The sequence below is a fragment of the Myripristis murdjan genome, chromosome 24, assembly GCF_902150065.1.
Source record: "Myripristis murdjan chromosome 24, fMyrMur1.1, whole genome shotgun sequence".
In the NCBI taxonomy this organism is placed as follows: Eukaryota; Metazoa; Chordata; class Actinopteri; order Holocentriformes; family Holocentridae; genus Myripristis; species Myripristis murdjan.
Window position 1 is genome coordinate 18,012,857 of NC_044003.1, and position 27,656 is coordinate 18,040,512.

At 41.0% G+C, this 27,656-nt stretch overlaps 1 protein-coding gene across 1 annotated transcript; it reads right to left on the bottom strand.

The window, feature by feature from the left end:
* On the bottom strand, positions 1 to 27,656 carry kcnk3a (potassium channel, subfamily K, member 3a). The gene is made up of 2 exons (XM_030047866.1): positions 27,297 to 27,656; positions 1 to 3,649 (listed from the first exon to the last, which is right to left on the bottom strand). Exons 1-2 carry the CDS (start codon positions 27,577 to 27,579, stop codon positions 2,730 to 2,732), a joined length of 1,203 nt encoding a protein of 400 aa, XP_029903726.1. The 5' UTR covers positions 27,580 to 27,656; the 3' UTR covers positions 1 to 2,729.

Below are 27,656 nucleotides of genomic sequence, written 5' to 3' on the forward strand. Positions count from 1 at the left end.
TGCAACCAATAATGAATTTATGTTTTTATTTAGAAAATCTGATTAACAAATGACAGAATGATAAATTATTTCAACTCATATAGAAATAGTGTATTACAGTCTTTAAATGATTGAAATTTCAGAATCCAATACAGTCTCAGTCAATCCAGTGAACTGTTTTGGTGTCCCCACATTTTAGGTTTAGTTGTCCCGGTGCTGCAGGCTGTGGCTCCAATCGAGCTCTCCTAAAGAATCTTAAATCTGTTGACAAAAAATGGTTACTAGAGGGATTACAACAGCCTTAATTTACACATCTAAGACTTGACAACAAGTTAACACTTAGCTTCAAATAACAGTGGGCACAGTAACATAGTTTTGCATTTTTGTGACATGTGACAGGAACAAATGTGACGGGACCAAAATCATTCAAAAACCGATGGACATTCAAATTGATAAGGTATTGTTTAGCATTAAATTAAATATGATCATGTTTAAAACGGGGGTGAATAAAGGCAGGTGATATTTTATTTTGGCTCACTGTTGCTTCTCTACAGCATCAGTTAAATGTCAAAAGATTTGTCTCAACAGGCAATTAACTTCATGTAACCACTGGTAGACTATAAGGAGCATCTGATCAGCAAACTTCATCAGCTGGGTCTGTGTTTAGTATCAACACACTCCTACACATGGAATTGTATCATGAGCGAATTAAAATACTGTCCTACAACTTTAACAATATATATATATATATATATATGTATATTGTTAATGTGATTAACAAAGTTGGTTATGGTCTACCATGAGCCGATTACTAATAATTTGAGTTGGGGTATTTGACAAACAACTTAAAGATAGTTCAGTTTGCTGAACATTTATTGATAGCCAAAAATGTTGAATATCTGTTGATACATTGTTGATAGTCAACAGTGTAGTATATAAATAAAGTGATGCCTAAATGTATATTCTCCAGTATTGAGTACAGAGCCACTCAAAGACTGTTAACAGGCACACTGCAGCCAATATGAATGTTCCAGTAGAAAAATAGGATGAAAACAGATGAATGTGAAATGAATGTGACAAGATTAAACTGATGAAATATAATGAACAAAAACTAAAAGGAAAACAAAAGAAAAAACCTAAAATGAATTGCGTAACTAATAGTTACTGAAAACTAATGAACTCATAAACACTTTAGTCCAAAAACTTGCACAAAAACAAAAACAAACACTGCATAAAGACCTTAATTGACTGAATCAAGTGTGTTCAGCAGGGCTGGAGAGATGACCCCCTAAGTGCATGAGGTCCAAACTTTGAGGCCCTTTATTTGTGAGGTGCACTGCAATAACTGTTTGCAACCATCGCTAATGCAGAGACTATTTAGTCAAACATGTCAGACTGATGACAGGAGAAAGAATTAATCAGGGCATATAATTTAGATACCAAAACATAATGCAATTCCATTAAAAAAAAAAAAATATTGTACACTGATTTCCAGTGTGCTAAAGCATATACATCAAACGTCTAAAGTGCAGCAGTGAGTAAGACTGTCTACTAAGCACAAAGTGAGCTTACATGCTCTAAGTTTAACTATTAGAATGTAGTTGTGCTATGTGAAAAGATATGACAAATAAGTACATAAAACAGCTTGATACACCGAAAGAAATGCTTAAAAAGAAATTCATAGTGATTTGTACAAAATACAACAGTGAGGTCTGAAATGGGCAGCAGGGTTGCCTAGTGGTTAGATAGACCGTCCTGCGTCCATAATGTCATAAGTTTGACCCCCCCACAGCAGCTGTGTCCCATCAAAATGTCCTTCAGAAAGCCACTCAAACCCTACCTGCTCCCTCATCCTATGTCATTATAGATAAAAGTGTCAGTGAAATGCCTGAAATGTAAGTTCTCTCTTAAAAAGGAAAATAGACAAAGTAGATCAAAAGTTTGGCTTGAACCTGAACTTCAGTTAGAGACACACAGGAGAACAGACAGACAAGAGTTTCTTTTGAAAACTTTCACTGAAAAAATAGGCTTTCCCACAACTACAGTAACGATGTGTCCAAATATATACACATTTTCATTTCATTCTAGTGAGCATAATACTTACAACTTGAGGATTCCTTTAAGTCTTTGTGGAAAAAGAGGACTTCAAACTCTCAAATAAAATAAGGTTTTTTTTTTTTTTTCAGGGGATCATTATATACAGTTTATACTCCCTCACTCCCTCATAAAAATATCTCTCACAGTGTAAAATGTCCTTTTTCATATTGTCATTTTATTCAACCTCACGGCAAACGAGTCAGTGAACGCAGAAAATGCTGAATTCTGTACTATGAATTCAGAGGTGCAGAACTTTGGTCCAAGAGAGCCACACATGTTGCTTTTTTGTTCCCTGCCTTTTAACAGTAACAGAATCAGGCTCTGAATAATGAATGCACATACTTATTAAACAACCATTAGCATTATTTTACCATTGACATCAGTAACTACCTTGGTCCTAAATGGGTTGTGCTTACAAGCCAGTGGAAGTTATGTATATGGCTAGAGTTTGAAGGCTACAGTGGAGTGCAGCACATAGAGGCAGGCACCACTATTCAGTCATCAGAGAGAAGCAAACACCAAGAGTACTGTGTCTCTTTAGGACTGGAGTTGTGCTCCCCTGACATAGCTGGTCTAGTGCCACAGTAGCAGGGCCCTCCCCACATGGTAGAAAGAGGTGGGACTTGATGAAAAGCATTGAGTCCTCCTGGCCTCTAGATGGAGATGCGCCGTTTATTGAGTCCTCTGTAGGTGTTGATGCTGTGCAGCCCCGTGGACACCGAGCTGATGCCCGAGTGGTGCTGCACGCTGCACACGCAGCCATTGGAGTGCAGGGGGTTGGTGAACACCTCTCCCTGCTCCATGTAGGCGTCCGAGGTGGAGAGGTCACGTGGGATAATCATGGGTATGGAGTATTGCAGCTTCTCCCTGCTCTTGTACCACAGGCAGGAGCACATAGACTGGAAGTGGAGCACCTCAGCGTAAACATTACGCAGCCCCCGACTCGCCGCTCCTCCCCCGCTGACTCCGACCGCGCCCCCTCCGCCACACGCAGAAGGTGTGGAGGAGGAGGAGGCTGGGTTGATGGCACAGTGGTGGTGCCCACCAGCCTGACCGTTCCGCGCAAGGAGGGCCCGCTGTTCCGCATCCCTCTTCTCATCTTCAGCGTTCATCGTCATGAAGCGCAGCACCACCAGGTTGAGGAAGGCTCCGATCACAGTCAGGCCCGTCAGGATGTAGATGAAGCTGAAGGCCACATACTCAGGCTTCTTCTGCAAAGCCTCGTCCTTCTGCAGTGCCACATAGTCCCCAAAGCCGATGGTGGTGAGCGTGATAAAGCAGTAGTAGTAGGCATGAAAGAAGCTCCAGCCCTCGAAGTGGGAAAAAGCCAGCGCCCCCACGCACAGTGTGGTCATGCAGGATATTAAGCCAATGATCACCATGTTGACCATGGAGACCTCAGTGCGCCGCATGCCAAGGCACTTCTTCAGGCGGTGGAGCAGGTACCTGACGAAGGTGTTGATACGCTCACCCAGGCTCTGGAACATGACCAGAGTGAGCGGGATGCCCAGGAGGGCGTAGAGCATGCAGAACACCTTCCCTCCATCTGTGCTGGGGGCTGCATGGCCATATCCTAAGGGAGAGAGACAGAAAGGCACAGGGTTACTGGGGCAGAACTAATTAAATCTACAGTGCCGGGGACAGGGGTCTGAGAAAGAAATGGCTGGAGGCTGCAAAGATAGTCAAGGCAGGAAAAGATGGAAACAAATGATTTGTATTCTTAAAGTGGCACTTCTGATGTATTCAAAGACTCTTATTTCACAGTGGCAGAATGGAAGTAGAGATGTGAATGCACAGTAGTGTGGCGGGGATGGCTGAGTATTGATGTCATGTATGGGAGAGAGAGCTTGAATAATTCATTGACAATTGGACTTTGTCGAGTGGCTTGGGCTAGTGAGGACATTAGCACCTAATTAGTCCTCCACATTTTCTTTATTGAAGAAAAACAGGGCACCATGGGGTGGATTACTGAAAATACTGATCTTATTTTGTTAATTTAAGACAATTACTGTTTTCATGGATCAGTTTTACAGCAGTGTTTTGAATAGTAGTGTTTTCTAGACACCTCACGATATGATGAAAAAATCAGCAGTATTGTTTTTTGTGGGTTCCCTAAGGCCGTCTACAAAGTGACACAACCCCAAAACAGACCAAAGGTTCCTCATAAAATACAAGTGTTCATAATGCAAAAAGCCCAAGATTATGGCATGGCTATGCCATGTCAAATTTCAGAGGAAATTTCCACTCATTCACTCAGAATGGCTGATAATGAACAGATTATCAGTGATCTGTGCAGCTATTGAAATAGCCACTGAATATATTAGAGATTGTTTACCACCAGCCAATTTCAGATATGGTGTGACTCATACGGTCTATCAGATACTCGCTGACTCTGTCATCTCTGCTGCAGATGACAGAGCTTATGAACTTCACAGTAGATGTGATATTCCTATGTCACATTTAAGGTTAAGAGTCAACCTTTGGCTCATAACATCATCTCCTCACCTTTATCACCACGTGACACTGGGACCTCACATGCAAGATCATTGGTGACTGAAATGTATTTCCCACACGTGGATGTGTTGCATGCAGGAGCCAAGAGATGGGTCCTAGATAACAGTGGGATCAGCAAATGGAAAAGGCTGACCCATAGTTTGAATGTAATTACTCAGGGGGTTGATTTAATTCCTTGGGCTCTGGTTTTATTGTCACACCAACCTGTGTGGTTAAGCCATCTGTCTGTCTGGTGCCAAATCTGTTTAAAGCTCACCCAGTGCGCTGCCAAAATGAGAGCCATTACAACTGATATATGTCCATTTGGGCGGAAAAAAATGACCCGCACCCTGAGCTCCTTTGCAAAGGTGAAAAACATTTTCCCTCTCACGGCCATTGCCTATTTTAGACATTCTAATTATCATTGCACAATTTATTGTATATCTAAACTCCCTGTAACAGTGCTTTTTTGGTAATGCACTGATGTACCCATTCTGATCACATTCGGCATCTGACAAACATGCTCTGATGCTTAATGAAGTTCAAATGAATATGAAAAAACATGAAACTCAAGTTTTAGCTTCTGAAGTATGTGTAATTTAATGTTACCTGCATTTCATCAGGAAACTCATTTTTTAAAAAAAGTGCTTAAAGGCTGCAGAAAGTGTGTGCCCACTCGTGTTTCATAAGTGGTAAAGGGCGTTCAGAATATGCCAACAATATTGTAAGCATGTTTTGTGCATTGCTGGGTTTTAAATAGCATTCAGGTACAGAGTACAAATGCAATAGGCTCTCCTTTAAACAGTAGAAACTGGCATAATCATAAACTGCATCTGCACTATGCCCTGCACAGGCATGTGTGTGTTTCATGAGCCAACAAGCAAACATTATGGCCACACTACTGAGTAGGATATTTGTGGTATCACTATGTGCATCCCTGTTAACAGACAAACTATTGATGACTAAGTAAGGGAACTGTGTCCTTGGCCCGAGAGAGACAGGGTGTTCAGGTGAGCAGGGAGGCTGTGCCCGGGCTGCAGGGCTGTCAGGAGCTGTCAGCAGCAGGGAGCAGCTCAGCCAGGACACGGGGACGACCGGAGTGACAGCGGTGCTCATCAACAACAGTCGCAGGAGCTGGAGGAGACAAGGCCAAGGGGTCCTGGTGTGTGAGAGTGAAGAGGCCCGTATGACAAGCTCGTCTTCTCCTCCTCTCCGCTCCCACGACCCCCCCAACACACCCACACACACACACACACATACTCACCACACACACACCTCCTTTATTGCTCTCCCACTGACGACAAAGTTATCATGAGACAGGACGTTTCCACAGCAGGGAAAAGCCACCGGGGCCACTCACGGTGTTGGTGTGTATTATAGTCATTGTCAGAGTAGAAGTGCTGAGTCACCATTCTGCATGGTGAAAAGTTAACTGGTCAGTGAGAGGTTTGATTGACATCTGAAGGGTTCCTGATTCCTGCACTTGCTGTTGGAAACTCAGTTGTGACTGCAATCATACTGAATATTTTCTGAAGGAATGGTTGCAACTGTTTGCGAATGTTTCATAGCTAGACAAGAAAAAACAGGGGGGAGACTTCTGGGAAATTACTGACTATCAGATTTTTCCACAGAAATGACACATGCTTCTAAAATTAACTCACTTTCTCAATTTGTATAAAGATTGTAGCTGCATATGAAAGGAAAATCAAAGACTTCACAGCGACACAAGGCTGATTTTCTCCTAACCTAATTTCCACAATTATCATCTGAAAGAAAATAGGAAAATTACATAACATTTGAATGAGCCCTCGTAAGACTTGTTAAGCAAAACTGGGAGGAGAAAGCAAGATAAATGTCAGCAGAACACAGGTGCAACAGCCGCTGAGCTCTCATTCCCTCCTTGCTTGCTGCCTCTCATTAAAGGATCAAAATGTAGAGCTAATTGCTTAAACCTAAGTAACAACAGGCCAGCCCTAACCTAAACCCTTAAAGACAAACCATCAAAACAAGAGAACAAAAAATCAGTTTCATGTTTTTGCCATTCCAAAAGCCAACATTTTGTACTTTCCTTTATAGTCTTTACTCTCAACCAGTAACACCTTTTCCCCTTGTTTCCTCCAATTCATTTCATAATTTTTAATCCCACCGCATGTTCACTTTAGCAGATGGGCACACAGCTTTATTCAGTGCTGTGCCATATTAACCTCCACTCCGATTTGCTAAATTCAATTTCTGACTACAACTCAATCTGCTGCAATGCAAGTTATTATTTATTTGTATAGTGTGACTTTTCACCTTTTGGTCCTGTGATTGCTAGTTTCTGGCTAAAGATGAGGGCTAATTGTGTGGTTCCTTCCTTGTGATGTCTGTCTCTGAAACATCACTTGCTGCATCTAACAGTCTTCATTATGCTGATTAATTAGGCAGGGATTAAAAAGAAAAAAAAAAAGAAAAAAGCGGCTTTGAAAATACATCAAAGAATGGCATAATGTGCCTGTTAGGGCTCCACTTCTCTGTCTCTCTATTAAATTTTCATTGATTAGCAGGCACAATTTGTTCTCGCCAACAAGATGAGGAGCACAACCCGTTTATCAACTCTGGGAAGCAAATCACCTCAGATAATGGGGCAGGATTCTCAAAGGGGTGGTGAATCTATCAGAAGCTAATTTAGTAGGAATTTGTGAAAAGGCTACGGTGTTCAAAGCCATATGTGGCAAGAGCTAAAAATATAAAAGGTCACGTGTCCACAACACAGCATGAAATGCCTGTTTTTGGAGGGCATGTGAGCTGGATTTAAATGCTACAACAAATGACTAAAGCACACGTGGACACTGGTGGGATTACAAAGCATGTTATGAAACATGACATGTTGAATGAATGGATGCAACATCATGGAAAATTGACCAGAGTCTCTGGAGAGGCAGCAGAGGAGATGGCCTGGATAGGAGAAGTGCTGGTGGCGGGGTTGTGGACTCTGGGGCTCAGTGTTGACTGACGTGTCTTCTGGCACACCAGAGAACAGGCACTACCAGGCTGGATGCTGCACTCATCTACCATACAGAGCAGGCGGAGACGCTTCAAGGTATTGGCCTGTGTGTGTTTACAGAGTCCACTCAAGACTGACAGGCGAAGGTGAAAAGAATACTTGAAATGTTACCTCAAAACATAATATTAGTTTGGTTCAGTTTTACTCAAGTTGCCTTTTTTCCTCCATAAGCACTTAAGTAAATGTAAAGGATTCGCCGTCCTATAGAAGGAATGAGTGCTTCGTTACTGAAGCTCGAAAGTGTTTGTGCATGTTCCGAAACTGCACCCCACAAAAATCCCCTGATTGGCTGCAGATCACGATTGATGTAAGTTGATCGGTCACTGGCATGTTTTAGGTATGGTCCTTTTTTAAAAGGGCGGTAAGTCATATTTTTACAGCTGTATTACATACCATAATATATCTGTGTGATAGGCTGATAGTTCACTGATTACTTCACCAGGTGCTAAGATGTCTTGCTTTTTTTTGTGCATGACTTTTTAATGTTGCTTTTTTAAGACATCATCAGAAATGAAAAATCTAAATGGCCAATAAATTTACATTAAAGATACCATGAGACCATCTCCTCCAAAAAGTAACACAAATCAAAAGGCACAATCAAACAGATCAATGGCCTTGCTGAGCTTTTAAATCTCTACTTAAGTTTTTGAACAGTATTTTCTGCATTTCAAGACACTCTCAATCCCCTAGAGACTTAGTGTAGGAGAATACAAATGTCATGGATTACTTAATACTTAATCATATCAATAAAGCTACTATCACTTAAAGTAGAATGACATTTATTGTAAATAATGCACTTGAGTATCTAAAAACTTAAAACTATGACTCTGTTAGAGGTAGACACTTTTGCAAGAACCAAAAAAGCAGTTTACTAAAAAAAATATACTGACTCACATTAAAAAAATGTAGTTGTAAGTGGCTACCCTGCAAAGAGGACAGGACTGGCATTATGTAAGAGCGGTCGTTACACAAATTCCATCTTTAATGAGGGAAGCAGCATTACCGAATCACGATATTCAACCGTATATGGCTGGCCTATTTTCCAGCTTACAGGTGGCCGTCCGGCAGTGACGCCACTCTCATCTGCTCTTTACGCATTCTCCTAAAATTCAACGCGGAAACAGGGAATGTTCGATTCGACTGTACAAATAAACAGCACCCATGTCATACATTTTGGTACAGCCTGTCTTCGAGCAGCAGCCCCCTTTCTCCTTCCCAGCATGCATTCTTCCCAGCGCAGTCCTCTTTCATCTCCAGCTGTGTCTGGCCAAAGCGATCACTACATGACCCAGAAAAATTTTAAGTCGTCAGCGTCCACTTCATCGCCTTAAGCGTTTCCATGGATCACACCCAAAGATGTTAAAAGTCGACTATGGTGTTTCCCACGCCTAATGTTCTATCTACAACTAAAGAGGGACCCAGCAGACCCTCATCCCTCTTTATTCACAGACACCTCAAACTCCAGATGACCCCATGATTGTTTATTCAGGCACTCTAACATGACTCCAGCCCTCCCTCCTCACTCCATTAGCCCGTCCGGCTTTTGACCCGTAAGACCTCACTGACAGCTGCTACAAACCTCGGTAAAGTCCATGTGTGTGAGAGCGAAGAACCTGTAGAAGTACATTTTTATTGCAACAACACATCACTACTTAAAGTCAGTAAAAGCGCTCATGTTGTGTCTAGAAAAAAAAAGGTGTTTGCTTCATTCATTATTCATGCATTATTGAACAGGAACAAACCCTTTTTCTGCTGTTTTGATGATGTAATCTCAATTTAGGCCAGTGCTGCAGCTGCTGCAGAGGTACACATGAGTAACGACAAAAATGTTGATGCCATTATTCATGGGTGCAAAATTTGAAAGAAAAAAAAAAAAAAAACCAAAAAAACACTTCCCTCTTTTCATATTCAGTATGACAATAACAGAAGTGACTGTTTTTCTTTTGTTTGTTTCTTGTTTTTTTTCATCCTTTCTTCCTGTTTACAACGATGTTTTCTAATTTGTTACTGCTAAATGGGTGTTTTATTGTTTGTAAAATATTTTAATCAATCTCTTATTTTTATGAAAGCCCTTCTAGTTAATTTGCTACAAACACTATGATACTTGCATTAGATAGCTGTTTTCAGTTTGTCTATGTGCATTATATCAGTCCCTGATAGATATACCATAAATAAAATAAATAAATAAATCATCACAAATATAAATAGAACAAAGACAAATGAAATGCGTTCAGATCAGGCACAGTTCCTTCAACTACGGAGACACACAGAGAGATGGACATACATTCCAAAGTAGGTATTTTTAGATTGTCATGAACCAAATGAAACCCGGCGAGCATTCAACGAGCAGCAACATGTAGGCAGCGGCCAAGTCCAACCCCATTTGGTTTGACATGATGTGAAGGTTCAGCCTCAACCCAAAAAAGCACAAAATTTTCACAATATAATAATATGGCCCAGCAAAACCAAAACATGTGACCAAAACATGTTTCTGTAGGTTTTAAACTGAAATCAGAAAGACATCTGGGTCACAAATTGATGCAGAAAGCATCTCGGGACAGCTACAACAAACCGTCTCAACTTTCATTTCAGTGCTGTATTTACGCAGGTTTTCAACACTGGTGTAGGTTGTCCTTCCAGAATCTATTCAGCATCGCTTTTCCATAGTAGTCTGTGCTTGCTGTCAGCTGATTGTAAAATATTGGAATAAGTCATTTGGTAATGTTAACCAACAAAAAGACACACCACTAGTAGAACTGGTGCCTGGATTGCCCATGTGACCAAACTCTAATATTATGGCCCGACAGTGAACAATGACCCTGTCCAGTGAGAGAGGGAGAGAGAGAGAGAGGGAGAGAGAGAGAGAGAGAGAGAGAGAGAGAGAGAGAGAGAGAAAGAGAGAGAAACGGGATGCATTTATCACAAGCAATCTGATGTAATGCCGGAGGAGACAGCACATTGGCAAAGCGTCTGTCTGGGTTCAGTTTAACTCGGTTACCCCTCAGCGGGCTCCAAATCGGGCCTGGGAGCATGTGCTCTCATCCAGCTCACAGCTGAGGCCCCAGCTCTAATGCATCACAAGCCCAAAGACCAAAGCAACCAGGGGTTAGATCAGAGAGACGCGACTTGGCTGACAGTCCCCTGCACTTCTACACAACACCTCTTTTATCGGAACAGAACGCATAGACACAAAGAGACACGCACACACGCTGTCACACACGCTTGAGCCAAAACCAGCCTGAATTCACTTGGCTTGCAGTAGGCATCGCTCGTCATCATGCAACACACACACACACACACACACACACACACACACACACATGCACACATACTGTGAGCAAATCCACACTTATTAATTAAAAAAAAAAAAAAAACTACTAAGTTCTCTTATCTGTGTGTGTCCATCCCTCCTAGTCTGATGTTTTGGTTTCACTGTGAAAACAAAAAGAAAGAAAAATCCAACCCCCTTAACTATCAGGGGCTATTTCCAAACGTACTCCTTAGGTTCCTTTTTAGGGGATATGAGAGGAAACCTTGGCAGGACGCAGTTTTCCATGAGGTCAGTGAGCGAGGCATTCCAAACAGAGTGTGAGATCCCTGGGAGGGTTTGCTAATTAAATAAATCACGTGATTTATGTACCTGATACACAGTTGATAGGGACATGTTTTAATACTCACAACACAGCTGGACTGAAACAGGGTTTAGACACATGGCTACATGAGGGGGAACGAGGGCAGCAAAGGAGAGGAGAGGAGAGGAGAGGAGAGGAGAGGAGAGGAGAGGAGAGGAGAGGAGGGATGGTGAAATATAAAGGGACATGAAGTCAGCGGAGACGAGGAAAAGCAACAACTGTGAAACTGTGAAATGCATAACTCGTGCCCTACACTGTGGTTTCCTTAGACTGAATTTAATGATGAGAACAATTTCTTCCCATAGACCTGAAAAGCAAGGGATATTTAAAGATTTAAAGCTTAATCTGGAGAGTAGGAAGTCTTTAATTTGTAGTCATTGCTAATGTAGGAACTCTGAGGTGGGATTTCGTTCCAGGCTTTTAGGAGGTCAACTCAAATAACAGACGTATCTGTTTCAAGTGCTCCATTTGGGCTATCTGCTTTAAAAGTATGCCTGCGTGGGTAAGATCAAGAGAAAGTGATGAGAAAGAGAGAATATGTATCTGAACTGGGATAGTGAAATCTGAAGTATTTTTCTGTTTTCTCTGGGGATCAAATGTTTCTTCCCTGCGGTGAGGCACTGGCAGAAGCACACCATGTAAACATACCCACTGATCACTGCCAAGATCAATATTATATTCAATCAAGAAGAAAAGCACGGATATCTGATGACATGACTGATCAGTCAGCGTGCAACATTATCTGGCCACTGCATTCCTGATGAGCCTGGACTACACTATGAATAATTTGAGTCTTGCATGTGGCTGCAAAATTCTGTGCATCACTGTGGAATATATAAAGAGCAGAGACACACTTACATCTAGGCTAGGAACTGGGGCAACTGTGAGTCAGGAGAAGATTGCTAAAATTCACACACTATTAACTGCCTTTGATCCATTTAGTCTCAAAGCGCTTTTTTGTTTTTGCCACAGGTGATGGTGAAAGACCAGCTAATACCCTAAACAACATGTTTTATGATGATTAATCCTGATTTCTGACACATTGGACCAGTTGGGTCTTAAGCCCAGCATAGGAGAGAATGTGTGTGTGAAAATAATTCAGTGTGCTGTCGGTGAAAAACAAAACACAACACAACACAACAAAACAAAACAAAAAAAGAAACATGTAAGGGTGGTTGGTGAAAAGCCTGCTGCAATTTGACATGGTTATTTTGTGCCTGTCATATGATTTCTAATAATTTGTGCGGCTCCAGATTAATGTTTTATTCAGCTGAATGCTGTTTTTAAAAATAGCTGCTGCTTGTCTTGTTATCTCCCCTCATGTCCCTCTGACTATTTCCCAAACCCTCGCTCTCACATTCCCCTCTTTCCAGTCCTGAACCTCTCCTCGCTCTTCTCCGTGTGTCACTTTCTCGGCCTGTCCCCCGTTCTCTAATTCAAAGAGATGTATCCCCCCTTGCTTCATTGCAGCCTGTGTACCCCAGTCATCTGTCTCTGCCACCTGAATCCACTGATACATGCGTACACGCTCTGGCCCTGGTTCAGCTCGTGAGAGGCTTTCAGGAAGCAGATGCTGCCTTAAATTGACATCTGCTCGCTGAGGAGAGGCACCGCAGCCTGCATGGCAGATCCTCACAGATCGGTTTACACACCCAAAAGGAAAGCAATATGGAGGCAGCAGCCCTGGATTAGATGGAGGGAGAGGAGAAGACATGGAGGTGAAAAGATACATATCAGTGCCCAGTTTCATGAAAAATGAGTTTTTCCTTACTTTCCATTCTTAGAAAATATCTCCCACATCCTTATGCTGTTTTTTTCTTTTAATTTAATCCTAATTCACAACAATAACAACAAGGGGAAAAAAAAAAAACTAAGAACCCATAAACAACAACATAACTCTAACCCTGACTTTCCTTAAATTTCCCCTTCAGTTGCTTCAAAATTAGAAAAGAACATAAACCCCCTGAACTCTGATTTCCCCTCAAACCACTGAACTCTGTTTTTCACTTAAATTTCCCTTTAAGTAGCTTCAGCATTAAACAACAACAGCAAAAACAACACTCCACACCCCATATTGTATAACAATTGCACATCCATACTACTGGTTGCAGCATTTCCCTAAAGCTACTAATATTGAATTAAATACTCAAACCTAAGATGCCATTTTTGTACATCAAATCCTATATGTCTTGTACATAATTCAATATACATTTCCCTGTAAATCAGCAGGATATGTTTCGGACACCTTTGGATCTCCACTACAATATGAAATAAAATTTCTGGGATATATAACAACAAACCCACCAATTTTGCAGGATGGTTGTTAAAGTCAAGCTAGATAAAATTAGAGATTTGACCACTTGTCAGTGTATTAGTGGGTAACACATTTGCACAAGACATACTTGTTTAGCCAGCTAAACAAGTAAGTGTTAGCTTTGTGTTAGCTTTGGCTGCAGAAAGCTCTCTTAGTTTAGCCTGCCAATATACATAGCATGTTTAACTTGGACTAGCATCGTAGTCTATGTTTTCTTATTAAAGCACTCATTTTGCTGCAATGATTGTGGCAACTTTAATTTTCTAAAATTATACCTTAAATTCTCATCAGAAACACGTGGATGTTTTGTGAATGACAGGTGGAAAAGGAACCTCTATGCCACCCCACACAAATACATGCATGCACCTGGGTCAGATGATATTGGCAGAATATTTTTAGCTTTTGTTTAAACCTGCATGAAGCTCCCGATGGCTGAGGTTTACAGCATCAGGACAGTTTGGACAATTGACAGTCTAAACTTGGCCTTCATTCAGCTGCCCTGTGTGGTAAAATCCACCTATCTGGCACTCAGGGCTGGTCTAAAACAAACACATTAAAACACACTTTGAACAAGATCTGACACGTACGCATACAAACCCACAAGATCTAGAGTGTAGGTGTTCTCAAACACACACTGGCACGTGGCACATGAGAGTGTGTGGAGGTGTTTGGAAAGTGATTTTATACTGGGGGCATGGATACTCATCAGCACACTGACTGGGCAGGATGCCACATTGTATAGCTATCACATGTCTTATCATGTGATGCACAGGACTGATGCCAGCAGCCGACATGATGCAAGTGGCTTCAAACGCAATTAAATCAGGTAATGGATCTTACTAAGGTGTTATATAAACCCAGACTGCAATGCTTGCCTTGTTCGCCCTGCTAACTCTTCAAGGTCTTGTTTGCTATCGTTTGTCAATATTTGTTTTCAGTTGCCTCATTCAAAGTTGACCAAAAAATCTTGCACAAGGCTAAATGACCCCAATTCATTTTCATTCCTCTCCAAATATGAAAATTGCAAACACCATAAAGCATGTCCATCAAAATTCTGTGCACTTGAAAGGATTTTTTCCCCAGGTGCACTCTGCTCAGTGGCTCTCTATAGTTTTGTTGTGAGTGGTTGTGGCTGACAGTTAAGAGGGCAAAACACAAATATAATGGGGATCGGTGATTGGATTAAAGTTGCACCACAGAACAAAGACACACATTTCTCCACGTAAACTAGAAACAAAGGAAGCACTTGGCATTCTTTGTGTTTCAAAGCTATGGACCTACGGACACAAAAAAAAGTCTTCAAGCTTTGAATGTGGAGCACAAGTGGTATTAATGTGCAGTAATTTTTGCAAAACCACGTCTTAGCCAAGTATGGACAAGTTGGAATTAGCTGTACATAGCAACTTTTAAGTCTCTCAAAGCAGCATTTAATTTTTTTAAACACAACGGTTGTGAATTGGGGTAAGTTAGCCTTGATATCTAAGATACTAAAGCATATTCTGTACACACTTATGCACCCAATATTTGTGACGGACAGTAGCAATTCGGACAAGAAGTCAAACTAGACCTTTTTCACAGCAGCCATTTTGACATGAAATAGCAGGGTAAACACGGTGTTACTAATGACATTAATGAAGGTTCTGCTCCATTTTGGTCGAAAAGAGCTGGGGACCTGGTGCTGTTTGTGCTGGCTCTATGATCTGAACATAACCTTTATTAATGTCACTCGTAAAAACTGTGTTTACCCTGCTTTCATGTCAAAAAGGCTGCTGTGCAAAAGGTCCATTAAGATTTTGGAAAACCTGAAATATTTCTAGGTTTTGGAAAAAGAAACTTTGGGTGTGCTTGCACCTCCTCCTTACTATGGATCAGTGTCAAAGCACCCAAATGTTGAGACAGTGGCGGCCGGAGCATCATCTAGCTGCTCTAGCTGTCTGGAGTGTCCTAAGTTGGTTCAAACTATGACTGTACGGCCATGCAGTTTTCACTGTGCGTGAAGTCTCCCTGTCACCTTGATGAGGTAGCCACCGCCTCAGGCTGCCCATATGGCAGGAGGAGGCAGACAGAGAGCAAAGGAGATGGACACAGCATCAACTCCACCTCCGCTCAATCTGAAGTTTCACCTTACCAGACCTGAGTCAAACACTGTTTCCAAACACACCTTTATAGTGTTTGTTTTAACCTACTTACAGAAGTAGATGGGTTGGGTGCACCGCATTAGCACAGTCCAGATTTAGATTTTTTTAATTTATCTTTTATTGATCTAGTAGGTAATTTTTTTTTAAAAAAGACTTTGCCATTTGAAAGTCTCATCAAAGTATCTCTCCTGCTATCATTGATGACCTATTATGTCAGCACAGTATACAAATCATTAGTATTTTCAGATGCAATTTCAACCAGATCCCAATAAAAGGTACTTTATGTACTATATGGATGAAAAGAAATGAAATGAGCTAAGAAATTAACATGGTACCCGCCATCACAGGCAAGACTGGTGGCTCAGGCAGCATGACTTTTATTCATTGCCTGTATATTGTCTGAAAGGTTTAATTCAAAGTATTTTACATCAAAAAAAAAGAGAGCAAGAAGCATTGCCAAACAGCTCCTTAGTTATCACTATAGTTGGAACAGCGGCCACTTTCATTATCAGCTTTAAAAATATAGCTGCAACATGCTGTTATGCAAATTGCCATGAACAATAAATACCTTGGCACCATTTTTCACCATCGCAATTGAGAGTGCGACTGGGAAAAAGACACACCACCTCTGACAGCTGTGATGTCAGGAGTGCACAAGAGCAATGGGGTGCACGGCCCGTTGCTCAAGGCCAGGGTTGTCACAGGACCCCCTTTGAATTTTGAAAGCACACTCAAAAACTCATGCTCCTATCTCGGGCCTCAGGGGTAAACATGGTTCACCTATTGCTGTTATTGTTATTATCATTAGGCCCCAGTGTGTGACAGCCCACTTCATCCAGGTTGGCTTGTTGAGAGATTAAGTAGATGCTGAAAACAAATTGGAAAACAAATTCCCCTGGGAGACAATACAGGAGGCAGGCAAGCTACAGTCTTGGCGCTGTCAGAGCAAATCATCCCAGCGTGTGTAGCCAGTTGGAGAAGCGAGAAACTAATACAGCGGCCCGGTTACCAAAGCCCTCAGCAACATCTCCCATTCTGGACTTGGAGAACTTTGGAGCCGTCAAAAGCCAGTGAGTTGTGGGGGGAATTATTTTAGGTTGTTATGATGAGTGTAGCAACAAAGCCTATCCATTTTTTTAACCATACAGTATTAGCTTCCTCTTGTGTCAGTATTTAGAAACCATCTGCACTGCTGAGAAGCCTGATGTGGTAGAAATAAGGTGTCAAAGGGTTTTTAAATTTTATTTTTTAATTGAGAGGAATCAGCCCGCTTCCCTCAGTGCTTGTGTTTACTGAGACAGCAGCAAAGCTGAGTCTCATACAGAGGCAGGGGTCTGATGTGTCTCAGTGGCCAAAACACTGAGACAGCTCAGCGCTTCGGGCACATAATCAGCATGGAGCATGTTGGCATAAAACTCTCCTGTCTGACTCAAAAAAAGATGTGGTACTGTGTGTCTGTCTGTGTGTAGCATTATTATAGAAGTGGAGGCTGGCTGAAATTTTGGGTCTGGGTACCAGTTTTGGATAGCAATAGCATTCAAGCTATAGGACACATTGTTGTTATTAGAGTATGATTAAAGTCCTAATTCAGTGTATTTGGTCATAAATTGTGTTTTGGATGAAACTTGGTTTAAGTAGACTGGATTTTATTTTTCATATTACATTTTCTGTGTGGCTCTCTAGTGTTGGCATTAACTGACTGTGGTGCACTGAGGCGTAAGGGGGAAGGGAGTTGTGCTATGGGATTATGCGACGTCACATTATTGTTGCTCTGTGGCTCTAGCTCCAGGTTGCACACACACACACACACACACACACACACACACAGACATGCACACGCACACACACAGACATACATAACATATGCACAAACACACATATATTCACAGTGAGTCTCTTACAGCAAATTTCCCCTTTAACTGTCAAATATGCCTTGAAGAAACAATCTGAGACAATTTGCAACTCAATGTGGGTGTTATATTGTCTCTAATGCATCGCTGATGAAAATGTCTAAATGCTAATACTGTGTTTTTTCACCAGCTTGAGCCACAGCTCTACACAATAAGCTGAACACAATGGCCAACAAATGCCAGGGTTCATGTTAATTTCTAAGAGACAAATTCACCAAAAAGAAATTTTGTTGAAAGGCAAATTGCGGGTTTGATTAGTGACCAGTGGGGAAGGTTTCCACAAATGTTGACCTTTTCCTGTAAAGCCTCTCCATTGCGCACTCGATTGCAACAGCACTGAGCCACAGTAGCCTCAGCCTCATTACCAGGTTCCTGGAATCATACTCCAACTGCCTGCACTGTACAAGTTTCCAATACCTTTCCTTTTCAGGTCACGAGAGGAGAAACTCCATCCAGTGACCCAGCCTTGTTCACGAGACGGCCCCGTGACAATTTTACAACCAGTCAGTCCAGGGCTGGTTCACATTACGTCTTATTTTCCTGTGTCTCAATCAATGAGATCTGATGTTTTATTTTACTGATTACAGTCCACAGGGGGAAAAGCTTTTGATCTGAGCTTACTTTTTGCAAATTTTACACTTGTATTCAGCTTCTTTACAGTTGTAGTGCTGTTGGAATTGTAGACTTATCTAGTTTCTAGAAGGCAGGGACATGACTGAGTTAATCTCAAATTTCCACTGGCAGGATTAGGACATTAATCAAACAGCTCTACCTGTCCAGCACTCACTAAAAGCTCTGGATCATGGAGAGGCACATAATTCAGTATTCCAGGCCAGATTATGCACATTCTTTCACTCAGTGTGGAAAAAAAAACAAAAAAAAAAACAACTAACAGAGTAGAAAACTAGGAGTTGGTTTGCCAGACTATATAGCTTATACTGTACAAATCACGCAGAGTCTATTTATTCCTTGGAACTAGACTGGAGTATGCATCACCAAGTGAAAGAGATTCAGAGAGCCCACTACTGTGTACTATTTTATTTGGTTTAAATCCAGTCAGATCCCACTGGATTATGATGCCTACAGTAATAAATACAAAGCCATGTTTTGTTTAGTGAGTCAGGCAATCGCTCAACTTTCCATTGAGGCAGCAGAGCGTACAGCAGACGTACAATAGGTAAACATTCCCTTTGCATGTGAACTGAACATTACCAGGAATGAGAGTCACTTCTGTCAACATTCTCAGACATTACTTCGTCAAATCCTGTACACCAACAAGCTGTCTCAGACAGTAATAGCTGCGGTGGCCCAGCACTGCTTCCTGTAGGAGCTACTGACACTACAAATGAGTGCATTACTGGAAGATGCTTCTAATAATAAAAGTCACGGAATAGCATTTTTTGTGAGCTCCATTCCTGAAAAGCAGTTGCCTATAAAACACTCATCACGTGTAGTCTCCTACACACGTCGAAGACAAGGATTCTTTGGCTTTATAATAACTATATCTGAAATGCACATTTCCTTCTAAAGACATTAAGTCGTCCACAATAACAGAAACAAAACAAAAGTTATTCAAAGCTGCACTAATAATTTGAAGACTTCTGCTGTCGTGTTCATCTTCGTGTTCTAGCTTGGTCTCACTCACCAAATACAGAAAACATATTGGACTTCTGACATACAAATCGATGTGACTACTTCTGTTGGAATGCCCTCTCTGAGCAGCTCACATTACCAAAATTAGTGTTGTCCTTTAAAGCTGTATTAGATAAGATTTACGTTAAAAAAATACACCAGTTTTATCCATTTAAATCACAAAGTGGGGGTGCAGCAGAGGAGAGCGTGCCATCTCTAATTGTCTCTAATCACTCTAATTGAGACCCTGTAGGTTTTGACCCATTTGTCCAAATGATGCTATAGTGTTGGCAATAAGGCCTGCGGGTCACCTGAATGTATGTGATGAGAGATTTAATACCAAGATCACCCCTATGTCCACAGTATGGTTTGGCTCATTGTGCATGCTAATGTTTTATCATACAGTGTATAAAGTAATCTTAAGTAATTAGTATTTTCCAAAGTATGAAGATAAACCAGTACCAAACCATTGCGACCAACACTGGTGTGACCAGCTGCATCAGTGTTCAATCTTTGCCTTCTCGTTTCCTTGGTTTTCCTTTGGTATAAAGCATCATATATTGATCAGATAAGGGGAATATAAGCATGTTGTGTGTTGTTTACTGATATCATGTTAAGGATTTCTGGTTACTAAAGTTCAGACACTTCTCACACAGTTACTTCTCACTGCCATTTAGAGCCACCAGCACACAAAGTTGCCTAGTGAAGCTTTAAATAACCTCTGAAGCTATTTTGCACAGACGAACTTTATGTAATGATGTTTCTCTTTCCATCGTTGTTGTGCTATGTTGGACTGGTGGTACAGCCTTACAGCTGTACCCCTCCCCCACCCCCGTACTCTAACTGAGGCTTGTATCTCACCCCTACACTTATGGCTATGTCTTTGTTTTGGCTGCTTTTAACCTTCTTGTAACCTTACTGCCATAGAGCTATACAAATAAAGTGATTAAAGTTACTGCCACAGCATAAAGAGGGCTTTCTCATCCCTTCAGCTCTGTCAGAGACTCGGAGCCCTGTGGCAGCACTGACTCACACATGCTGATTCCACTGCTCTTGTCATACGAAAACACACCAAACATCACAGCTGAATTTAAATGAATTAAAGTTTACATGTCCATTGTCTGTGAAGATTATGTTTTGTGACCTGTGGGATCTTGGAACCCATTGTAGTCCACTGAGTTATTGCATGTCAATTATGAAAAAAGAAGCATTCTATTATTCTTTGATGGAAAACTGACTTTTAGCAGACAGCACAATGTCACATTTCATCTAAGTGTGTCTCCATGATGAGTGGGGAGGGCAGCTCCTCTCAGCACAGAGCCCAACACTGGGTTATGCAAGGTAATTTGCCGTGTTTTTGGGTCCTTTTATGTAAGAGCCAGGCAAAGCTACAGCTACATTGTTCCCTACATTCTCTTATAATGCAGCACTAACTCATCAGCATGCCTCAGATCAATTTACATCTAATTTAATTAAACTGTAAAGTGAAACTGCTCTTCAGCAGTTAATGATTCATTCTCAACTGACTCAGTCACGACGCTTTTCAGTTTTTGGGCCATAATAAGACAATCCTCATCTTGAAGAGGTTGGAATTTAACATTTTATTCAACACTGTACTTTTTGGATTTTGCCTTGCCTGTGTGTGTGATCCGGTTTGGGAAGTGGCAGTGTGCAAGGGGACCCTTGCTGAGGGCACACCACTGAAACAAAAATGGACAGAGTTCCAAGGCTCTCTTCAGGCAAAAAAGATTAAAAGGCTTTTTTTCATGACTAGTTCGAAAGAACACATTAGGAACAACTCAGCAAACCAAACTGCATAAAAAACACTCTTAGACATCCTACGTCTCTTTGTTTCTTCATGCAGGCTGGTGTGCTACTTCCCGATAAAGGCCACGGCATGACAAAATGTGTTGGAGTTGTTTTTAACAGCTTCTTTTGAAGTAGCTGTGAAATAAAGGTTTTTTTAAAGTTTTGAGGAGTGCTATGAAACTCTGTTTGTCCATAACCCCAAACCAAAGAGCACCTTCAACACACTCCTTCCCACCAAAACCTGATAAGAAACACATTCTCTATCATCTATCCACTGAAACAATACAGATTTGTCATTATGCCAAAATTCCCATTCATACAGATTTTTTTATTGCTTCTTTTTTTTTTTTTTTTTTTTTGCTTTGTTTGCCATCTTTTTATCAGTTCAGCACTAAAAACAGCCCAGCGAGAATAGATAAAGTATCCATTTCTCTGCCTGATGATAAAAGCTCCCATATATGAGGTGAGGTGTTGTTGCCCATGTTAAATACATCATCTGGTGAGAGTTACATTCTCTGTGCACTCAACCACTTACTGCACTAACCTCTTAAGCTGAACTGAATAATAATGATGATACTAATGTAAGTAATTACCATTAATAATTCAGAATGTACTCTCTTCTTGTGCCGCTGGTAGAAATAGATTTGTGCGTACAGTGTTAGTCAAATCAATGATTACTTCCAATTGTGAATGTAGAGAATGATCAATTGCTTTACACATTGTCAGCTGACATCAATAAAAATTACATCGAGCTACCTGGGGGTTTTAAATGAGCGTATGCACTCTTTTCATTCACAGTCTGCTTCACATTCATACAGTTATGTACTTAAACACTTGGTAGCTGCCCAGTACTTGCTTGAAGCCACTTTTATGGCAGCTGAGCGCTGGGAGACCATCACTCACACTAATAATGTTGTGTTTGAGACCACCAACGGCAAGACTGAGTCAAGACCGAGACCGTAGCAAATTCAGTCTGAGTCAAAACTGAGTTCAAAAGTTGAGCGAGATTGAGATGAGACTGACCACACGCGGAGGTGGCCTGGCGGGCATTGAGTTCAGATCTCAGTGAGGTGTGGACGGCATGTGGACACAATCCAGACAATTTATCACTATATATAGTGGAATATGTCTGCACAGGTATCACTATCCCATCAGGAAGGTCACAGTGAATTGTCATGTCTGGACACACATATGTGGACACAACTGAGTTCCAATGTGGTGCATCTGATCACAAAAGTCATATTGAAGAAACAAATGTAACCTTGTCTGTGAATCATTTATAAATGGCATCTTTAATTTGAATTAGGCTTAAAATACAAAGCAAATACTCAAAATGATTTGCTTTAACTTTTGCAACTGTGAGATAAATTATTTAAATGATTCTATCAAACAGACAAGAAAAAAAAACAAACAAAAAAAAAAAACATTGCATCATTTAATCATTTCAATACAACATGCTGGCCAAAAGTGGAAGTGGTGCCAGCCACTGTAGCTGACTTGGAGAACGTTCTGAATATGAGTGTATGCTTGTATCCTGAATGATGAGTGTGAACTTTACGGGGGTGCAGCATCAATCAGGCAATTTCTGCTAACTAAAGTTCTGTCCATGGTTACGCCTGGGAACTTGAAGTTGACTTACAGCAAAATTTTGTTTGGTCTTGTCTTTGGGAAGAAATGTAGAGACCTCAATGTTGGAGACTGAGTCAAGACCGAGTAAAAATACATCCAAGAGACTGGCAAGACAAGACTGAGCACTACAACTCTGCTCACTGAGAGGTTATTCGGATTTTCTCAGGCAGTTTAAGTCTGCATTCAGACAGAAGATTTTGTGTGCATGTTAAAAACAGCAGGGCATGTCCAGATTTCTGGCATGTGTTTTTAGAGGCAGGACCAGAGACTGTCTGATCACAATGCAATTAGCACTGTCAACTGTCAAGAGGGATGGACAACAACAGAGGCTACTGGCACTTGCCTTGCTTTTAAATGAGGATATATTATCTAACAAGCAGGGAGGGGGGAATTCATGCATACATAACATGCATGAGCTAATATTTCACTGTCATTTCATGTTAGCATTCCTAGCGCCCCTAACTTCATCTATCTTTTGGCTGCATGTGCTGTCTTTCATATTATATGAACTACATTAGAGATTTTGTTGCTTAACTGTCATAACACAAGCAAGTGTCATTGTTAGTTGAAAGTAGAGGTAAAGTAATACTGTTATAGTATGATATACTGATTTTCATGGTGATTGAGCACAAATTAAGATATTTTCAACTTTTCTGATTGGAACACACACATAGAAAATGCCAAATGCAAGGTGTAAGTGGTGGAGTTGGGAATTTACTGAATTAAGAACAGACAAATAAATGATCTTTGAACGAATTTAAGGTGATAGTTAAAAATTTTGCACATATTTCACATGTATAATAAGTGTAATACATCCACCAAGTTTGGCTCAGTAACTCCTTCCCTGTCACAAGTATGAGAGCTTCACTGCAAGTGTGTTGCTCCAAAATGAATGGAGTAGATAGAGACTGGAAAACAACACGATTTTGAGAGGTGACATGAATTGAAAAAAAAAATGTTTTGAGGGATGCACAACAATACATATTTGTTTTGGTTTCACTTCTGGTGCTCTTTCAGCACCCTGGTGCCCAAAACGGCGGAACTAGTTTCTGCTTTAAAATAGTTCAGCCATTTTTTAAGTCTACTTGTTCATAGATTTGTTTGTTATATTCATATTGGAGCAGCAGACTCACAGAAACTCTTTCATTCCAGCATTAGGAAAGGGCTTAATGATCCAAACTTGGTGGATGTATTACACTTGCATGGACCAACAACACTGTATGTGTGCAGTTCTGAACCACTACTATGAATCACTATAATAGGAGGTGATTCCAATAACAGAAATTCAGGCAAATCATGTCACTGTCACCATGTTTTTCTATTTTGATATATGTTTAATTTAATGGGTCTTCCTCAGAAAAAAGTTTGGCTTTTAAGTCTAAATGGATCATAATGAGGACAAATTAATATGGTGGTGTTTGCGCAGCAAAGAACTGCAGAGGATTGTTTTGTTTTGGGGTTTTTTGGCATTAAAAATGAACTTGCTCTGTAAGTTAATGGCTTTAGAGATTAGACATTTGATAAAAGGTTGAAAGTCAAAATGCATTTCTTTTCCTTTTTCACAAGATTCATTCTGTGTACTTTAAGACATTAACATGCTGCGAAGGGAAAAAGAGACTGTTAACACTCCATCAATAGTCAAATGAACTGTAATATGGAATGTTACAGAGACACTGTGTCAAATGGGTAAACAAAGACAGATGCCCTCAAAGAACAAGTCAAGCAAAAATGGTTCATATGTCCTGAAAGCAGCCTGTGTCTTCTCTCATCACATGTCACACACCGCAGCATATCACCAACAGAGGTTATGAGCTATGTCTTATTTTGAAGGTAGTGTTTTGATGTCATCTGTACTGTGTGTTTGTTCCTTACACAGCCTGGATGACCCTCAACCTCAACCTCTGCACTGCACAGGCAGTGCAGAGGCAGTGCACACTGATGTGGCAATGACAAGCTGGTCACTCCCTGGGGGTTTTTGGGGACATGGGGGCGGTGGAGGGGATGACTCAGGGGTGACTGTGATTGGTACAATGTTCAAGTCCACCCAGCCTTTATCTAAAGTGTCCGTGCGAAGAGCCCCCCTGATGTCCAGCCTCTCTGCGAGTGCTTTTCTCACTCAAAGCGCATTTGTTTTCCATTCGTGACGTTAAATGCATCACAGTAGTCTTTCCACAGAGTTGGTCAGTAAATGCATCCCTGCCATCTTAGTGCAGGAAAGTGATGACTGATAAGAGACTGCAGCTTCTCCTTCCCTCTTCACCATGGTCAATTATCAGAGCAAGCTGGGGCCAGATCTTGTTATGTCCAGGCTGTTTCCACTGGATGACTGGTTTAGATTATGCACTTAAGTAACAGATCAAAAGCATTTTCAAAGATGTTTTAAATTAGAGGAATTAGGCTTCAAAGACTTGCTGTCGTAGACTTGAACTGAATATGTATTCTATATAAACTAACAGGGCACCTCCAGATTTATTAATTCCTCTCTTTCTTTTGCTGCAAGCATCCTGGTTCTTGATTATATTAGTTTTAGCTTCTAATATACACCAAATGCTGGAGAGGACACATGCAAGCCACTGACTGACATCTGAGAAACTTTTTTGATCCGCAGTATTGGTTCAAATTGGCCAGTTTTGAACACAAACATTGCATGTAAGAAATTTTTGTAAACATCTTGCCTTGGTCTTGTGTCTTGCTGCACAGAGTCTACAGCAGGTCATGGCTGTGTGATATTGTGTATACAGCTCTGTATATAGAGTGTTAACAGTGTGAGCCAGGAGGCCAATGGAACAGCAAGGGTCTGGTGTTGCCATTAATACTTAATGGCAGCGAGAACCACCAATCACTGTGGATGCTAAGAGCCCCTGGACTCACAGTTACAGAATGTGGTTACAGACACCCGTGTTGGGTTGGTGTGCAATTAGTCGTCTGCATATGATAGATAAGGTTACACATCAGGTCGCTATTGACAACTGGCCCGGTCACAAAATACAGGAGGAGGCTCAGGTAGAAAGATGTGATAAGGACATGGCTGAAGGGGAGATGTTGACGATAGAACAGGGAGCATGTGAACCTTACCATAGATCAAATTTAAGCTTGTTTTATTCATTTGAACAGCTTGTGCTTGAATTTGCCAGGCAGCAGATAAACAACAGTCTTAACTATATTGAACGAAATATTCATTGCATCCTTTTTGGTTTTTCAAATGTAAGCCGAAATTAGATCTATAATTGACATAATTGTAGTTGCATGCAGAGTTATATGCAAACCACAGGGTGAAATTATGTTGGAATTAAATCACCAGAACAAATAGTTTCAATTTTAAGGCTGCATAATGAAGTGAGCAAAGTGGGTAAAGGGCTGAGAGCCTTGTTAAATAAGAGGGGGAAATAGATGATAAATGCCAGTCTCGGCTTTAGTTTCCTGGAGCATCCTCTCTAATGTCATTCTTTAGTTATAAGCAGAAGAGTTACGGACAAGAGGCTTGGCAGCCTAAGTGTCTCTTCGCAGCTGAGATCTAACTCTGAGATAGCCTTTTTTCAATGCTGCTCTTAAAGAAAAGCTCCAATAAAGAGGATTATGATGACAACCTGTTTGTGATACAATATTCACTGTGTTGAATTTGAAAAGCGCTCTTCTGCCCAATCTGTTTAAAGCAATACACCCAAAGTTTATATTGCAGCGCTGAGGCTTCCAGCTGCCATCAGCACTGCTTTTTATGAAGTGCTTATGAAGTATTTTTGTTGTCTTAAATCAAGGGGACATTATACTGTAAAACCATACAAAGATTCCATACAAATACAGCATTAAGATGACTGCTGAATGCCCCCCAAAAGCCAAACTAAAGATGAGTAGCATTAATGAGTTTTAGAGAGAGACTGTTTCTTTCAGTCCCATTCCTCGAGTGAGTGCTCATTAATACAAGGCCTATCTGACAAATTATGCATGATCTAATGAAAAATCACTTTAAGGACTAATAATGTGTCTGCGGTACTCAACAGTGACACAGTGACTTATGGTATTAGTTATTTATTTATTTATTTACCTAGTTATAAACAACAGCACTCCTAAAACTATCACTTCTGCTTGATCTGTGGTTCTCCATATTGAGTTCATGGAGACATTAACACTGTATCTTATAATCATTTATCTGCTATGCCTATGGTATCTCAGTTATATTCCTGTATAATTCCTATAGGGAGTTATAACTTCTATTATAACTTACTCGGTGAGTTTATTGTAACATTATCTCATTTTCTGGCATTTTTAACCTCCTATTCCATTTATATAATAGTCCAAAAATAGTGTTGTATGGTTTTGTAGTTAGTCAGTGGTGAACTTGTGAGGACTTTATGATACTTAATACAATTGTCTATCTCCCATGCCTATGGTATCGCTATCATATTCCCATAGTTTTGCTATGATATTTGCGGTAACCCTTCATAGGGCACTATACAATTACAATACAGTAGTAGTTTTGTAATAAAGCTTTGATCTCGGCTCAGATTTAATACAAACCGACATGCTATGACGCATCATATAACTTTTTTTTTCTTTTCAAATGAATGAATAGATTTCAAAGTTCCCATGCACAGATTATCTCAGTGACGCTCTTCTTACCTATGGTGGTGATCACAGTGATGGCGAAGTAAAACGACCCGGCGAATTTCCACTGCACTCCGCCTTTGTGCGGCTTCAGCTGCAGCACCACCTTTTCCAGTTCGTTGAAGTTGTCCGCGGACAAGTTGTACGTTTTCAGCAGCTCCCCTTTCCTCTTGTCCAGCTCCTTCCTCTGGGTCGTCTCCTTCTGGGATTCCAGCACGTCGAAAATAGCAGCGCCGACGATCAGGTACGTGAAGGTGCAGATGATGAGGGCAAGGGTCCGCACGTTTTGCCTCTTCATCGTGGGTGTCAGGGTGACTCGCTGGGGGACTCCCGAAGTTTGAGCGCGGATCTGGAGGACGGGGAGCTCGGCTGGCT